The sequence below is a fragment of the Notolepis coatsorum genome (assembly GCF_963971535.1).
Source record: "Notolepis coatsorum genome assembly, chromosome: 7".
In the NCBI taxonomy this organism is placed as follows: domain Eukaryota; kingdom Metazoa; phylum Chordata; class Actinopteri; order Aulopiformes; family Paralepididae; genus Notolepis; species Notolepis coatsorum.
In genome coordinates, this window is record NC_140171.1 from 114,883,987 (window position 1) to 114,898,712 (window position 14,726).

Sequence of the window (14,726 nt, forward strand, 5' to 3'; positions counted from 1 at the left end):
GAAGCAATACGGACGTCTAGCACAACCTCTATGGCACATCCTGTTTAAGTGATTGCGCCGATCGGCCACCAGATGGCGCTCCTGAACCGCCAGAGAGCTCAGTGGGTCCTGCTGGTGGATTTCAGGCCAGCGGAGGGGACATATGAATCCGATCGCAGATTTTTGAAATATTGATATAAGGACGACGTAAAGCGTCCTCCGGCAACTTGAGCATGGCCGGGAATGACGTCTAAAGACGGTTCCCGGCACCCAAAGTGATTACATATCTCTTGTTGTGGAATTAACACAACATTATGCATACTTTTGACAATAAATAAAATCTGAATTTGTTCTTACTTGCTTGCCTGGGTAATTAAAGGTTATAGAAATGTAAAAAAAAATTATTTTTATTTTTTTGAAAACCGATACCGATATTTTCCGATATCACATTTTAATGCCGATATGTAAGGGATAATGTATAGCTACGAGGTCATTGTCGCAAAATAATTGACCGACACGTAGTTTAAAATACAGAGCCGCTTCGGCGAGGTGTTTTAAACGTCAGTGAAGGTCAATTAATTTGCGACAATGACCGAGTAAAGCTATACATTATCCCGCTTATTACATGGCTAACTTACTAACAATATACCTAATTCATTTGACAAATCGCAGTTGTTCTGTGGCTCTGTCAGCCCAAATAAAGTGATTATTATTATCGCGGGCAGCCTCTGTTCTGGCTCCGCTGTAATCTGTCAGTGCAGCCGCGGCAGTGTGTCTGATTTGCTGCACTGATGTGGGCTTGATTGCCAACAGCTGCGCACATCGGTCATTATTGTCCCACAGCGGTCATTATTGAAAAATAATGACCGCTGTCGGGGGGCTATTGACCAATCACAAGCAAGCATTTCGGCGAATGTGAAAACGCCATGTAATAACGGCCGATAATATCGGACATCCCACATTACTTATGGCCCTGTTCCATTTAGGTGTCAGGGCCAGGGCCCTGGTATTGTGCATGCTGTCTCACTGGAATGGCTGCAACACACCTAAATGGAACAGGACCATATTAATATAATTAATTACACCTATGTTAGTATGTTTACCCTGCAATGGCATGTCAAAATGGTCACTTTGAATTAGTCCTCCAGTGATGTAATCAGAGGACAACAAGTCCATGGGCTCTGTTTTTGTGAATAAAGGTAACAGATAAAAGCATGTGCATGTCTAACTTTAATTAGAAGTAATTAGTGACCAGATTTGCTTGTGCACAAGTGGCACATCTACAGTGCAGTTGTACAAATGGCTGGATCAACACTTGGCTCAATGCTATGATGCAGCGCACTGACAATCTTGTAATGGCTGAGCAAAGCCCAGCTTGACTGCATGTGTCGTTCAATTATGAATACATTAATGAATATTTTATTTTCATGCCATAGCATGACATTTCAATTACCCCATTTGTACTTAGAGATAAAAATGCAAAATGTTATGACCAGGAAGCTGTCAACTATATGCACATGATCCATTTGGGTTGATAACATCTCTTTGGAAAGAATCCCTGAAATGTCTACTACCACACATCATTCTAAAATACACTCCTATCAAAGGTCTAGATAGTGCAATTGTAAATGTTATTAATATTTGTTTGAAAATTACCCTCAAGTAATTGTACCAAGATCATATTTATTGTGCTGATTTTATCTTTGCATTATCAGTGGGATATATGCTAGACATAATATACTTATATATATACTTATATGTAAAAGGCAAATAACGGTACTGATACAAAACATACCCCAGCAACAGCCTCTGTAGGACTGTCTATGTTCAAAATGGCCGGCTCTGTCCTGCTCTCCGACTGATTGAAGTTTAATTTGATGACGATGGGAGTTAATAGGTCTTTGACACATTTCTGCAAGAAAAAAAAAAGATTTAGATGCTCTTAGATACTTTACGTCAGCTGTGGCCTGAAATCACATCACTCTCACCATAGATATATATATAAACACTAGATGACTCACCCGCGCTGCTGGCCAACGGAGACCGTTGGTGACTTTCATTGTTTGGTTTAAAATATTCTCTGGCTTCCGACAAAGTTCTCCAAACTTTAAAGGATAACACCAGTGTCATTTTGATCTTTGGCTCACTGCTAGCATCAGAATGCACTAGTGACTATAGTCTACTATTGTGCTGATTACATAAACCCTTTCTCTTTGCCGTCTCTCCATTATATTCCCAACTCCATCAGAAACAACCTGTACTACAGACACGTCTCTTGTTCCAGAGGTGTAATCCATCATTGCAGAAACAAATAGAATGAATATTTGTCTTTAAAAGCAGGGACCATTTAGCAGCGCCCTCTAGTGACATTGGTTTGTGTGTTTGCATTTAGGGTTTCGACACATTATTTTAATATCGAGTCAGATGTCACATGTACCCGTACCTCCCCTATAATAATATCTTATCTTATCTTAGAGGTTTGTGTGAAAATGTACCAATATGCACCCCTGTAAATATTTTTCTAACATGATTTAACATAGTGGACAAGAAACACCTCACTTCAAAAGTTAAAGATGCTGTAAGTGGTATTGTTTGTTCAAATGAGTTATGAGTGGTCTACAGTATTAGACAATTTGAATAATAGCTCTACACACCGACAGCCATCGTAGACTATTTAGTCAGTAACGCGGGTCTCCTAGTCCCTCCGCTCTGCAGTAAACAGAAAATACCTTTCCTGGTATCCCCTTCCCACTTTATCCAATCAGGAGAGAACTCCACACTGCAAAAATGGTCTGACAAAAATAAGAAATAAAAACTAGTTTCAAGGAAATGTGTCCTTGAAACAAGTAAAATAATCTGCCAGTGCAGTAAGCACATTTGGCTTGGTAAAATGTCTTGAAATAAGTACAAATATCTAGGGTTCTCTCTCCTGGTTGGATAAAGAGGGAACGGGATACCAGAAAAATAAATGTTTACTGCAGAGGAGGAGGGACTGGGAGACCCATGTTACTGACCAGACAGACACTATATCAGTGATGACTAGGAATGTAGAGCAATGTAACACTTGTTTTAACAACAAAATACAGTACCACTTACAGCACCTTTAACTCATTGACTGCCACACTGTTTTTCCATCTTTACTCCCTGGTGCCAGCTTTATTGACCATTTTCACGATGTTTGCAGACCCATCGTATATTCTATATTATAGCTATATGGATACAATAGTATGGCTCATTTGACAGGCACTATTTATAGTTTAACCGGGACAAACCAGTTCATTTCTACATACTTTAGTTTGTGCGCTATTCCACACTAAACATCGCCCCGTTTAAAAATAATCCAGTCTCGTTTTCTAGATCGTGAGATATGACGTGTTATATGCATATGCGCAAATCGTTCGGGTTGCTCGCCTGAAACCTTTCTTCACAAAGTCATCAAGGTGTGGGGGGGGGGGGGGTCATTTTTCGAAGCTGCGATCATTACCTAAAGCATGTTTTAGGTTTGGTAAAATACGACGCTGTGATCAATACAAAAGCATGTTTTAGGTTCGGTAAAATAGACCTAAAATAGACCTTACCTTTGTCAGAAGGTACTCCAAAATAAATAATCCCAGTAGTTCCATTGCGATCGCCATTACTCGTGTGCATTGGGCCTGGCTATAATACGGGAAACAATAGGTTTCAGGTGAGCAAATCGGTGACAGATGGCTGTGTGCTAATTCACTTTGAGGGGGAAGGGATTCCTGCAGCCTGAAAGACAACTGAGAGACCCAGTTCAAAAGGTAGGCAATACTGCCACCTGTCGGGATTCGATCGTCATTGCAATTATAACGTAGGCAGCGGCCTGCAGGTGGATCACGGACTTCCTGACTAACAGGTCACAGCGGGTGAAGTTGGGAATCAACATCTCCGATCCCAAGTCCATCAGCACTGGCTCCCCACAGGGCTGTGTTCTGTCCCCACTACTATTCTCCCTGTACACCAACAGCTGCGTCTCTCTGCACCCCTCGGTCAAACTCCTGAAGTTTGCGGACGACACCACCCTGGTGGGTCTCGTATCCAGGGGGGACGAGTCCGCCTACAGGAGGGAGATCGAGAGGCTGCTGAGCTGGTGCAGCTGCAACAACCTGGACCTCAACGCCCAGAAAACAGTGGAGATGGTAGTGGACTTCAGGCGGAAGGCAGCCCCCCCCACCCCGATCATTCTGGGAGGCACCCCGGTGGCCTCTGTGGAGTCCTGCCGCTCCCTCGGCATGACACTCTCCCGGGACCTAAAATGGGAGCTGAACACCATCGCTCTCAATAAAAAGGCCCGGAAGAGGATGTACTTCCTACGTCAGCTGAGGAAGTTCAGGCTGCCGAGGACCATGATGGTCCAGTTTTACACCGCCATCATCCAGTCCATCCTCACCCTCTCCATCATCACCTGGTTCCCTGCAGCCACGGTCAGAGACAAGGCCAAGCTGCAGCGGGTGATTCGCTCGGCGGGGACGGTGATCGGCTGCCCCCTTCCCTCCGTCGAGTCCCTACATTCCACCAGGGCCTTGAGGAGGGCGAGGAAGATCATGGCAGACCTCGCCCACCCGGGTCACAACCTCTTCAACATGCTCCCCCACGGCAGGCGGCTACGGCTGCCCAAGACACTAAAGTCCCGCCACAGACTGAGTTTCTTCCCCTCAGCAGCTCAACTGGTAAACGAGTCAGGTGTCCCCCTGCTCCCCCCCCCCTCTATGGCGAGCTGCTAGGGCTGGACTTCTGGACTTGAACTTGTGTTGCACTGTATCCATGTCCCCAACCACCGCACTTTCACAGTCTTATTGTTGTCTCACTGTTATGTCCTGTCTTGCACTTTACTTAAAATTATTTATTTACTGTTGTATTGTTCTTAATTGTGAAAAAAAAGTATGCACTGTAATGCCAAAACACGTTCCTTTTTGTACATGTATGAAATGGCGAATAAAGTAATCTGAATCTGAATCTGAATCTGAGCGGTGCCAGGGAGACACAGGCAGGTCGGCACGAGTGTTTAGAATGGGAAAATTGGAAAAAACGATCTCGGGTTTGGCGCTCAACGCTTGGATTTGAAACCCGAGAAAGTTCGGGTTTGGCGCAGAATGAGTTAACAGTGTGTAGGCCTACTTTTGTAAAACAAATTTGTCATATATTATTTGTAAATATATATTTTTGAGACTGGGACGGGTACGGCTGGGTAGCGCAGTGGACTATGCGGTACCTCCGGCTTGGTCAGTCGTCCCTACTAATACAATTGGCAGTGTTAGCAGGTGGGAAGCTGGTGGGGTATGTGTCCTGGTCATTGTAAACTGCGACTCCTACTGGTTGGTCGAGGCGCCTGTTCAGCAGGGAGGGGATCTGGGGGAAATAGCGTGAACCTCCGCACACGTTACGTTCCCCCAGTGAAACTCCTCACTGTCAGGTGAAAAGAAGGGGTTGGCGACTCCACATGTATCGGAGGAGGCATGTGGTAGTTCTACACCCTCCCCAGGCCGACAGTGGGGCAATGCGCGCAACGACCAGGAAGGGAATTGGCATAACGACTAAATTGGGATTGGTGAAAAATGCAGAAAGCCCAAAAGTAAATAAATAAAAAGACCGGGCGGGACAGCTTGCTGGCTAAATGCTTATGCTTTTAGCTGTTTCTCACCCTCACTGCTTTTCTCTAAATTTGCTACATACACAAAATGTACAATAGCCCACTTCAAAAGGTTACATCCTTTGCAGTTACTTTACTTTCCATCTGATTTGATGTTGAACATTGTTCATGGTCGTGTCAAAAGTTATACATCTCTTTGGATAGAATCCCTGAAATGTATACCCTCACACAGAATTCTAAAATACACTCTTCTCAAAGGTCTAGTGCAATTGTAAATGTTATTAATATTTGATTGAAAATTACCCTAGTAATTGTACCAGGATCATATTTATTGTTCTGATTTTATCTTTGCATTATCAGTGGGATACTGTATGCTATACACATATAGTCTACTTATATGTAAAAGGCAAATAACATGCAGTAGTACTGATACAAAACATACCCCAACAACAGCCTCTGTAGGACTGTCTATGTTCAAAATGGCCACCTCTTTCCTGCTCTCACTGATTGATCACAAGTATTACATAAATAAAGATGTCAAGGGCGGCTAGGTGGTGTAGTGGGCAAGGCGCTCGCCACCAATGCAGGAGACGCTGGGTTCGAGCCCAGCTCTCCGCATTGCTATCAGCTTGGCTGGTCGTTCATACTAATACAATTGGCAGTATTAGGGGGTGGGAAGCTGATGGGTGTGGATCGGACGTTGTGGACAGCGACTCCTACAGGTCGGTTGGTGCGCCTGCGCAGCAGAATCAGGAAGCGAAGGGGGTGGCGTGTCCCTCCCACGCAGACCCGCACCGCTGAGAGATCGCGCTGTGCAGGTGAAAAGATGCGACGGCTGCTTCCTCGAGTACCGGAGGGGACACGTGATGTAAGGCTTCGTCCACATTGCAGCCGACCAGTGGGAGGCATGGCCTAACAGCGTTCGAGACAGGGGAGGGTAGAATTGGACGATACGAAATTGGGATGGAAGAAAAATAGAAAATGGGAGAAAAAAGTAGATAAAAAAAAAATAAAGATGTCACCATACTGGCATGTAGGTGGAGTGGTTGAAGCACATTTCCTCTTTCCTCAATACCACATGAAACTGAGAATTCCCGTCTCTCTTGTCCGTGTTATTGAAAAAGCCTCTCTTTGGATCCACATTGAGCGTGTACGAGATGTTCACACCGGTAGTAATTCCCCCTGGAAAAGTATACAAGATGTTTAAGGCGGGTACACGAGCCACACTTGAATTATTGTGAACAATTTTGCATTCTAAACACTGGGTTTATTTACTGAGCTCTTTCTGAACTTGGACCATTATCAGAGCATACATAATATAAAACATAAAAAAAAAGGAACTTTAAAAAAAACGACTGTAGGCTATACATGTTTGCACATATTTTATATTCTAAATCCACTGTATAGTATTACTTATTTCTTTTTACTCCTTACATTTAGTACTGTATTTTATTCGTATAACTTTTTTTTATGTCTATTTTGTATTTATTGTTTGTATCTTTGCACAATCCAGGCAGGCATGGCCACCTACATTCACTGCATGTCTCGTGTATGTATGTGTCAAATAAAACTCTTGAATCTTGAATCTTCCACTAGGCAAGCTGACCACTTCAGCTGCTGAGGAGCCTGATTTACATCGATGACAGAGTTCTTACCTGGTTGACTCTTTGTAGCCTCTGCCGTACGAAAGCATGCTATTAAAGTAACCATAGGTAGAGTTTCATCTGTGTTGCTCTGGCAGTCGATTTTGTCTGTGCTGATCTCAAGGGGTTGAAAGCGTAAATGAGCAGTCACATTAAACACAGGCCTGGACCTGGAGGACGAAAGGGACTGATTGTTAAGACTTTGTGTGAGATGGCTCCTTGCAATTGGATTGTTTTGATTTATGAAAATGATTTGAAGGCATAGGAGAAACACATAGTACAAGAGTTTATTTTTTCTCTAAAAAGAATTGTCTCTATTTCACTAGCTACTCATACCTCAAGATGACAACGTCTCCACGTGATCCGACCACCACGTCAGTCAGTCCATCCCCATTAAGGTCCATCTGTCCATCTATTGCCTGGCCAAAGAACTGCAGCTGAGATTTGATATCCTCTGCCCTGATTTTCTGTAATATAAGAGGTATTGCCACTTGAGATGCTGCATTGGGTGGAAGGTTTGATGATGATTTGCAAAACTGAAGCAATACTATCTGTTTGATGCCTATTTACGATAGCAAAAATACTTTCATCAGCTAGAGCCCTCTTTCTGAAGCAGGATGTGAAAATGAAGGTTATCCTATAACCCTAGTTATGCGAGTACTGGCAAGCGTTCTGCTTCGCCATATTGGACTTGCTCGTTATACATATTGTATACATTGAAAGTATTTCTCATGCAGCTTCATCTACCCAGCCACGTCCACTCCCGGTCACGTATATAACCCGGTGGCGTGCTGTGCTCCTCCTCCGATAAATGTACCCGCTGAGGTCCCCTTTACGACCACCAGAACAATGGGGAGGGTCCGGGCCACACCCGTCCTAGTGAGGAGCGGAGGGATAGAACACCGACTGTGTGAAAAAAGGGTGCAGTACCCAAAAAACGCACAAGGTGAAAAACGCATCCCGCCCCTTACCTAGCGGCGGGATGCAGAGGAGGTCCCAGCCCCATGGACCACACGAGCAACAGGGCTCTCTGTCGGGTCCAGGAGCTAGAACCCGACCAAAGGGACCTGGTGAGGACAACGAGGCTGTGGCATACGTGTCCTCCCCAGGCGTTGTTTGTGACACCACCTCCCCTTCGTCAGGACCACCAAGTTCCATGTTCTAACGAATCATTGACTGGTAGTGGGGGTTCAGGATGAGTCCTGAGTCTCTGACGCAGCCGCGCCTCCCAAACTGGTGTACCAGTTGGTGTACGTGTGATCACTGGCATACCGGGGAGACATCCGCTCCTCGAAGAGGGTTGCTCCATTAACCCAGGCTGACAGGTTCCTTAGTGAGAGCATGGTTCAACCGTGCCTGGAGGACCATGAACTACACAGGGGCGCTTAGAGGGGTGACTGATAAAAGACAGTACCTCGATGGCCCTGTGACGTCAGGTCCGCCCCGTTATTTCCTCCTGGAAATGCACAGGGCCTTCGGGCTAACAGGTTCCTTAGTAAGAGCAGAGCTCGACCTTCACCCGGCGGACACCGGTCCGGTGCGACCAGAATGAGTCCTGGGTCCCCAACACTGCCGCCCCGCTTTTAAAACCGGTATACCAGGCGGGGGGGGGGGGGGGGGGGCACATTTGATCGTAAACCACAGGGAGCGCTACTGGGACTGACTGCTCAAAAGCAGCCGGGGGCCTCCGGGCGGCTCGAACTCGGCACCGCACGCCGCCCCCGCGGCAAACGGTGGAGGCCGAGAGGAGGAAGCGCTGGTGGACTGTTTGGGTCTTGGTGGTGATGCCATCACTTATCCGACTTCCACTCATGAAGAAGAAAAAAGGCAACACAAAATACTCCTACTCTCTCAAGCTGCAGAGCGCATGTAGCAACACTTTCGAATGAAAAGACGAGGGAGGAGGAGCACTGCACGCCACCGGGTTATATACGTGACCGGGAGTGGGCGTGGCTGGGTAGATGAAGGTGCATGAGAAATATTTTCAATGTATACAATATGTATAACGAGCAAGTCCAATATGGCGAAGCAGAATGCGAAGCCAGTCTCGAAACATAACCCACATTGTTCTCCTGTGTCAACCTTTGACTGTCCTCACCTGGGAGTACCTATTGCGCATTCCTCTGTGTTTGTCACCCAGATAGATATACACAGCCCCTCTGTGGTCATTTTCCAGGGGGGCTCCTACAGCCACGTCTCTGAGGTCATCTCCGTTCAAATCGGTGAGCGAGGAGATGGTGGTGCCAAATCTCCCCCGAGACAGGACGTGGACCGGGACGGTCATCACACTTTTCAGTTCAATCTGAGGAAGGAGAACAGGGTCACCCGGTTAGCTCGCCATTACATTAGTTTGAATGAAAACGCTGCCATATTTGAACCGAGTGGCCCACCTCGTTAGTCACCGCATAGACGTAGACGTGGCCCTCCGTCTTCCCCTGGTGGAAGTGCGGCGCGCCCACTAGCAGGAAGTCGGTGTTGCCGTCAGAGTCGACGTCTACTGCACACAACTCTGCCCCGAAGTAGGAACCGATCTGGGAATATGTAGGATGCAAATCCCAATTTTAGTGCTTAGTTACATTTAAAAATGTTGTTCTAGTTTTAAAAGTTACATTTAAGAAATTTTTAATACCACTTAGAGCTAAATGTAATACCAATTTCACGACCTAAAAAATAAACACTGAACTGGTGGCTGCACTTGCGCGCCAAAGCTCTCGCCAGATGCACCAAGCTCATGGTAGCCCCCCACTTGACAGCCGGGTTGCACCCCAAAAAATTTAATAGCTGTGCAAATTCAATTTAAGACTTTTTAATACCTTTTGAGGCTTTAAATTGAGAATTTCTTAAAGACTTTTTAATACCCTGTATATATATATAGAGAGAGAGAGAGAGAGAGAGAAAGCGAGAGAGAGAGAGAGAGAGAGAGAGAGAGAGAGAGAGAGAAATTAAATATTCTTCTATTCAGTTACCAACCTGTGTTCCATTTACTCGTTGTTTTACCGTCCAACTGTTGTTCTGTTTGGTGAAAAATAGGACCTGTCCTTTATGGTTAAACCTTGGTGCACCGGTGAAATACAGAAGCTTGTTGTTCTTCTCCCCGGTAGCCACAGAGTATCCTGTGTTATAATAGAAGAAAGAGTGACACAGTCACACGGTCTGCTCTGAACGCGCACGTACACGTACACACACACACACACACACACACACACACACACACACACACACACACACACACACACACACACACACACACACACACACACACACGCGCACACACACGCGCATGTCATATTCTTATTACCCATGTAAGAGCTTGTCTCCAACTCGGGGTCCATAATTTTCCTCCCTTCTGAGTTTGAGTCTTGAAGCTCATAGAGCGCCCCACGCCAGACGTCTGACCCCACTGAACCCAAAATCAAGACATCCTGTTGAGATAAAAAGTGTGTGTGAGTGTGAGTGTGTCATTTTGGTGACCCCATGACCATAGTGTCACATCAGGACAAACCTTGTAAAGGAGTGTATCTCCTGGCCCATTTGTCATACAGTCACAACATTGTATGTGAATATTCATGACCCCTACACAGGAAAAAGCTGTTGATTTTGATGACCCGCGTGACATTGCCTCTAGCGCCACCATCAGGCCAAACATTCAATTGTCAAATGAGTACATCTGCTGACATGTTAGTCGTACTGTCACAACATTTGCTGTGAACATTAATGAACCCTGGAGTAAAAATACTGATAGATTCTGGTCACCCCATGACCTCATCTTTAGCACCACCAATTATGTCAATATATGTCAAAAGGTAATGGCCAGATTGTCGTGAAATTTGCAACAACTGTGCCACCATCAGGCCAAACTTGACATTTTGAAATGAGCATTATGTCCTGACCTGTTGGTCATACAGTCACATAATGCTGTGAACATTCATGACTCCTAGAGGGAAAAATCTTTTGGTTTTGATGACCCTTTGACCTTTCCCCTATAGAGTCACCATATGGATGTATACCCTTGGTCTGTTGAGACTGACAATATCTCACCTCTTTTTTTCTGTCATCTAACCTGTAAGATGTTGCATGTGAAAGTAACAGCAAAGTGGGGGGAGATTGTTAGGCCTTGACAAAGGTCTGTACTCTACTGAGTGCAATCTTCTAATAATTGAAGTTACTGGATATAACATAGTAGATGGTACACTTTGTTTTTAGCAGGGCGTGGAGTGAGAACAAATGGAAGACATTATGGTAACATAAAATAGTATTGTGAGACAATAATAAAAGGCTCAATAACCATAGTAAATAAGTAAAGGAGAGGGGGTATGCAAAAACAGCAAACTAAAGCACGATTTAGATATAGACAGTAAACAGATAGATATAGACAGTAAAAATAAACACATTTCTGAAAACAACAATGGTGTAGGCAGCAGGCAATCAATTTAATGAAGCAGCTAACATTAAAAGAACACCCAACATTATGGGAAATGCGCTTACCGTTTTCTCCAGAGTCAGACAAGAAGATAAATACCAATTTCCTCTCTGTGCGTTCAGTAGAAAGAGTTTGGCTGTATGGTTTAGGTATAAGTTTATATAAATGTGTCTTTTAACTTTGGCTCCTGGTGGGTACACAAAATATTTTCAATCACACCTGGAGGCAGGGGAACTATGTGAGAATGCTATTTATTGACTACAGCTCAGCATTCAATACCATAGTCCCCTCCAAGCTTGTAGTCAAGCTCAGAGACCCTGGGCTTGAACTACGACCTCTGCCAGTGGGTCTTGGACTTCCTGACAGGAAGACCCCAGGTGGTGAGAGCAGGCAACTGCACCTCCTCATCCATCACTCTCAACACAGGTGCCTCCCAGGGCTGTGTTCTGAGCCCCCTCCTCTACTCGCTGTACACACATGACTGTGTGGCACAGCGAAACAGCAACACAATCATCAAGTTTGTGAGGGAGGAAGATGGCCGACATGTGAGGTTGTGCAGCCAGAAGCTCAGCAAACAACTATCATAATTGAAGTTAATATACCATGTGAATGAATTAAACCTACGCTTAATTCTTATATATAACATTTTCCACCACTCGGCGAATCGAATTTAATCAGTTTATACACTAAACGGCGATGTCTCCTCGACGTGGTGGGAGACGAAAAGGTGCCCAAACAAAAGGTATGGAGGCTGACGATACCCGTGAGACACCTGAAGATGACGCACTCTCCTCGGGGACTGACACTGACACTACCCAAGGGCCGCCTGGGATTGATTCGAGGTCTGTGGTCCTGTGGATAAGATTATGTCGGCTATTGAAACCCTTGGAGCAAAGATGGATACACAGACGGCCACTATCCATAAAGAAATAGCTTCGATCCGCCAAGAGCTACATACGACCGTCAGCGCTCTACAGTCTGCTAACTTGCATAATGCTAAACGCATTGACGACATAGAGGGAAATGCTACAGAATGCAGCTCATCTATCACGGCTCTGGAAACTATAGTTGGACGGCTACAGTCGGATATGCGCACTTTGAAGGACAAATGTTTGGACTTGGAAGGCCGCAGGCCCGGCGCCAGAACATTCGCCTGATTGGAATCGAGGAGGGCAGCGAACGAGATGATCCACGACAATTCTGTGCAGCTGTGCTGAAGGAGATTTTGGACCTCGAGGATGCTCCACGGTTGGACCGTGGACACCGCACATTGGCACAGAAGCTATACGGGATGGAGAGAAACCCAGGCCGTTTATAATGCGGATTCACCATGGAGACGTCAAAGATCACATTCTCCGACTCTCAAATCAGAAGAAACAACTATTTTACAAGGGGAAGCGGGTATTTATCTTTCCCGACTACGCACCGGAGATTGCCAGGAAGCGGGCCGCCTTCACAGCGGTGAAGCGCCTTCTTTATGAATATGACAAACCAAACGTCAAATTCGGCCTCCGCTTCCCTGCCATACTCCGGATCACGTTCAACGGAGTGGAGAAATCATTCGAGGACCCCGATCTGGCCATGTCATACGTGAAAGAGAAGATTCGATCAACACCATGACATGAGTATGGTCAGGTAATGGCTGTATAAGCCATAGATATGGTATAAGCCACTATTTTCTTTCGAACTTGAGACACTATTGGATTACCACCTAAATTGTACCATATTCAAGTGTCCAGCAGATGGACCCAGAGGCAAATTTTTGGACTTGAGTTACAGACCAGATAATGAAATACATCTCTTTCTCCCTTTTTTTTATTATCTATTTTTTGGTTCCCATCTTACGCAAGGCGGCATCGGGCCCTACTAAGTTTTATAATGTGGGACTATTTGTGAATACAAAAGGACACTGATGACTGAACATTGAAATGCCTTCTCTGTTAATATTATATAGATTTAGATAAAAACAAATTTAAAAAGGGGGGGGGGAGTCCTTTTAATACCCCCTCTTCTCTCTCTGTTTTCCTAACTCTCTTTCTGAAGGTATTTTTTTCTTTATTTTATTCTATTTATCTCTTTTCATCTCTTTTTCAAACTCCATGCTCCATGTATTATGGCAACTGGGGTTATTTGTTAATATAAAATACCACGGTAGTGAGCAAAAATATATTTTCTGGTATCTTGACAAAGCATGATACTGGAGGTTGCCTGCACTGCAATGGGTATCTTTTATCTTTTGTATTATTCTTGTTTGCTTAGCTACGGGTTTATGAAAGAGAAGATTTGATCAACACCATGACATGAGTATGGTCAAGTAATGGCTGTATAAGCCACAATTTATTTTTTATTTTACTTTTTCATCTCTTTTTCAAATTCCATGCTCCATGTATTATGACAACTGGGGTTATTCGCTAATATAAAATACCACGGTAGTGACTAAATATATTTTCGGGTATCTTGACAAAGCATGGTACTGTAGGTTGTCTGTACTGTAATAGGGATATACCTTTTTCTTTTGTATTATTATTGTTTGCTTAGTTATGGGTTTGTGAAAGAGAAGATTCGATCAACACCATGACATGAGTATGGTCAGGTAATGGCTGTATAAGCCACTATTTTATTTCGAACTTGAGAAACTATTGTTACCTAATTTTATGTAGATTACCACCTAAATTGTACCATATTCAAGTGTCCAACAGATGGACCCAGACGCACATTTTTGGATTTGAGTTACAGACCAGATAATGAAATCCATCTCTTTCTCTTTTTTTTTAATTTATTTTCTTATCTATTTTTTGGTTCCCATATTACGCATCGGGCCCTACTAAGTTTTATAATGTGGGACTATTTGTGAATACAAAAGGACACTGCTATTTCCCTACCTTTCTTTCTGAAGGTGTTTTATTTTATTTTTATTTTTATTGCTCCATGTATTATGGCAACTGGGGTTATTCGTTAATATAAAATACCACGGTAGTGACAAAATATATTTTCGGGTACCTTGACAAAGCATGGTACTGTAGGTTGCATGCACTGCAATAGGGATATACCCTTTTTCTTTTATATTATTGTT

The 14,726-nt window shown here is 44.3% G+C and overlaps 1 protein-coding gene across 1 annotated transcript in view; it reads right to left on the reverse strand.

Moving 5' to 3' along the window:
• Positions 1 to 14,726, reverse strand: part of LOC311231530 (integrin alpha-X) — a 69,404-nt gene that overhangs the window by 11,553 nt on the left and 43,125 nt on the right. The window contains exons 11-18 of the mRNA XM_084318147.1: positions 10,532 to 10,655; positions 10,204 to 10,346; positions 9,624 to 9,764; positions 9,332 to 9,535; positions 7,570 to 7,700; positions 7,246 to 7,403; positions 6,618 to 6,772; positions 1,775 to 1,891 (exon numbers count right to left, since the gene is read on the reverse strand). Of these exons, the coding sequence (XP_084174273.1) occupies positions 1,775 to 1,891; positions 6,618 to 6,772; positions 7,246 to 7,403; positions 7,570 to 7,700; positions 9,332 to 9,535; positions 9,624 to 9,764; positions 10,204 to 10,346; positions 10,532 to 10,655 (1,173 nt within the window). The remainder of the gene's footprint in view (positions 1 to 1,774; positions 1,892 to 6,617; positions 6,773 to 7,245; positions 7,404 to 7,569; positions 7,701 to 9,331; positions 9,536 to 9,623; positions 9,765 to 10,203; positions 10,347 to 10,531; positions 10,656 to 14,726) is intronic.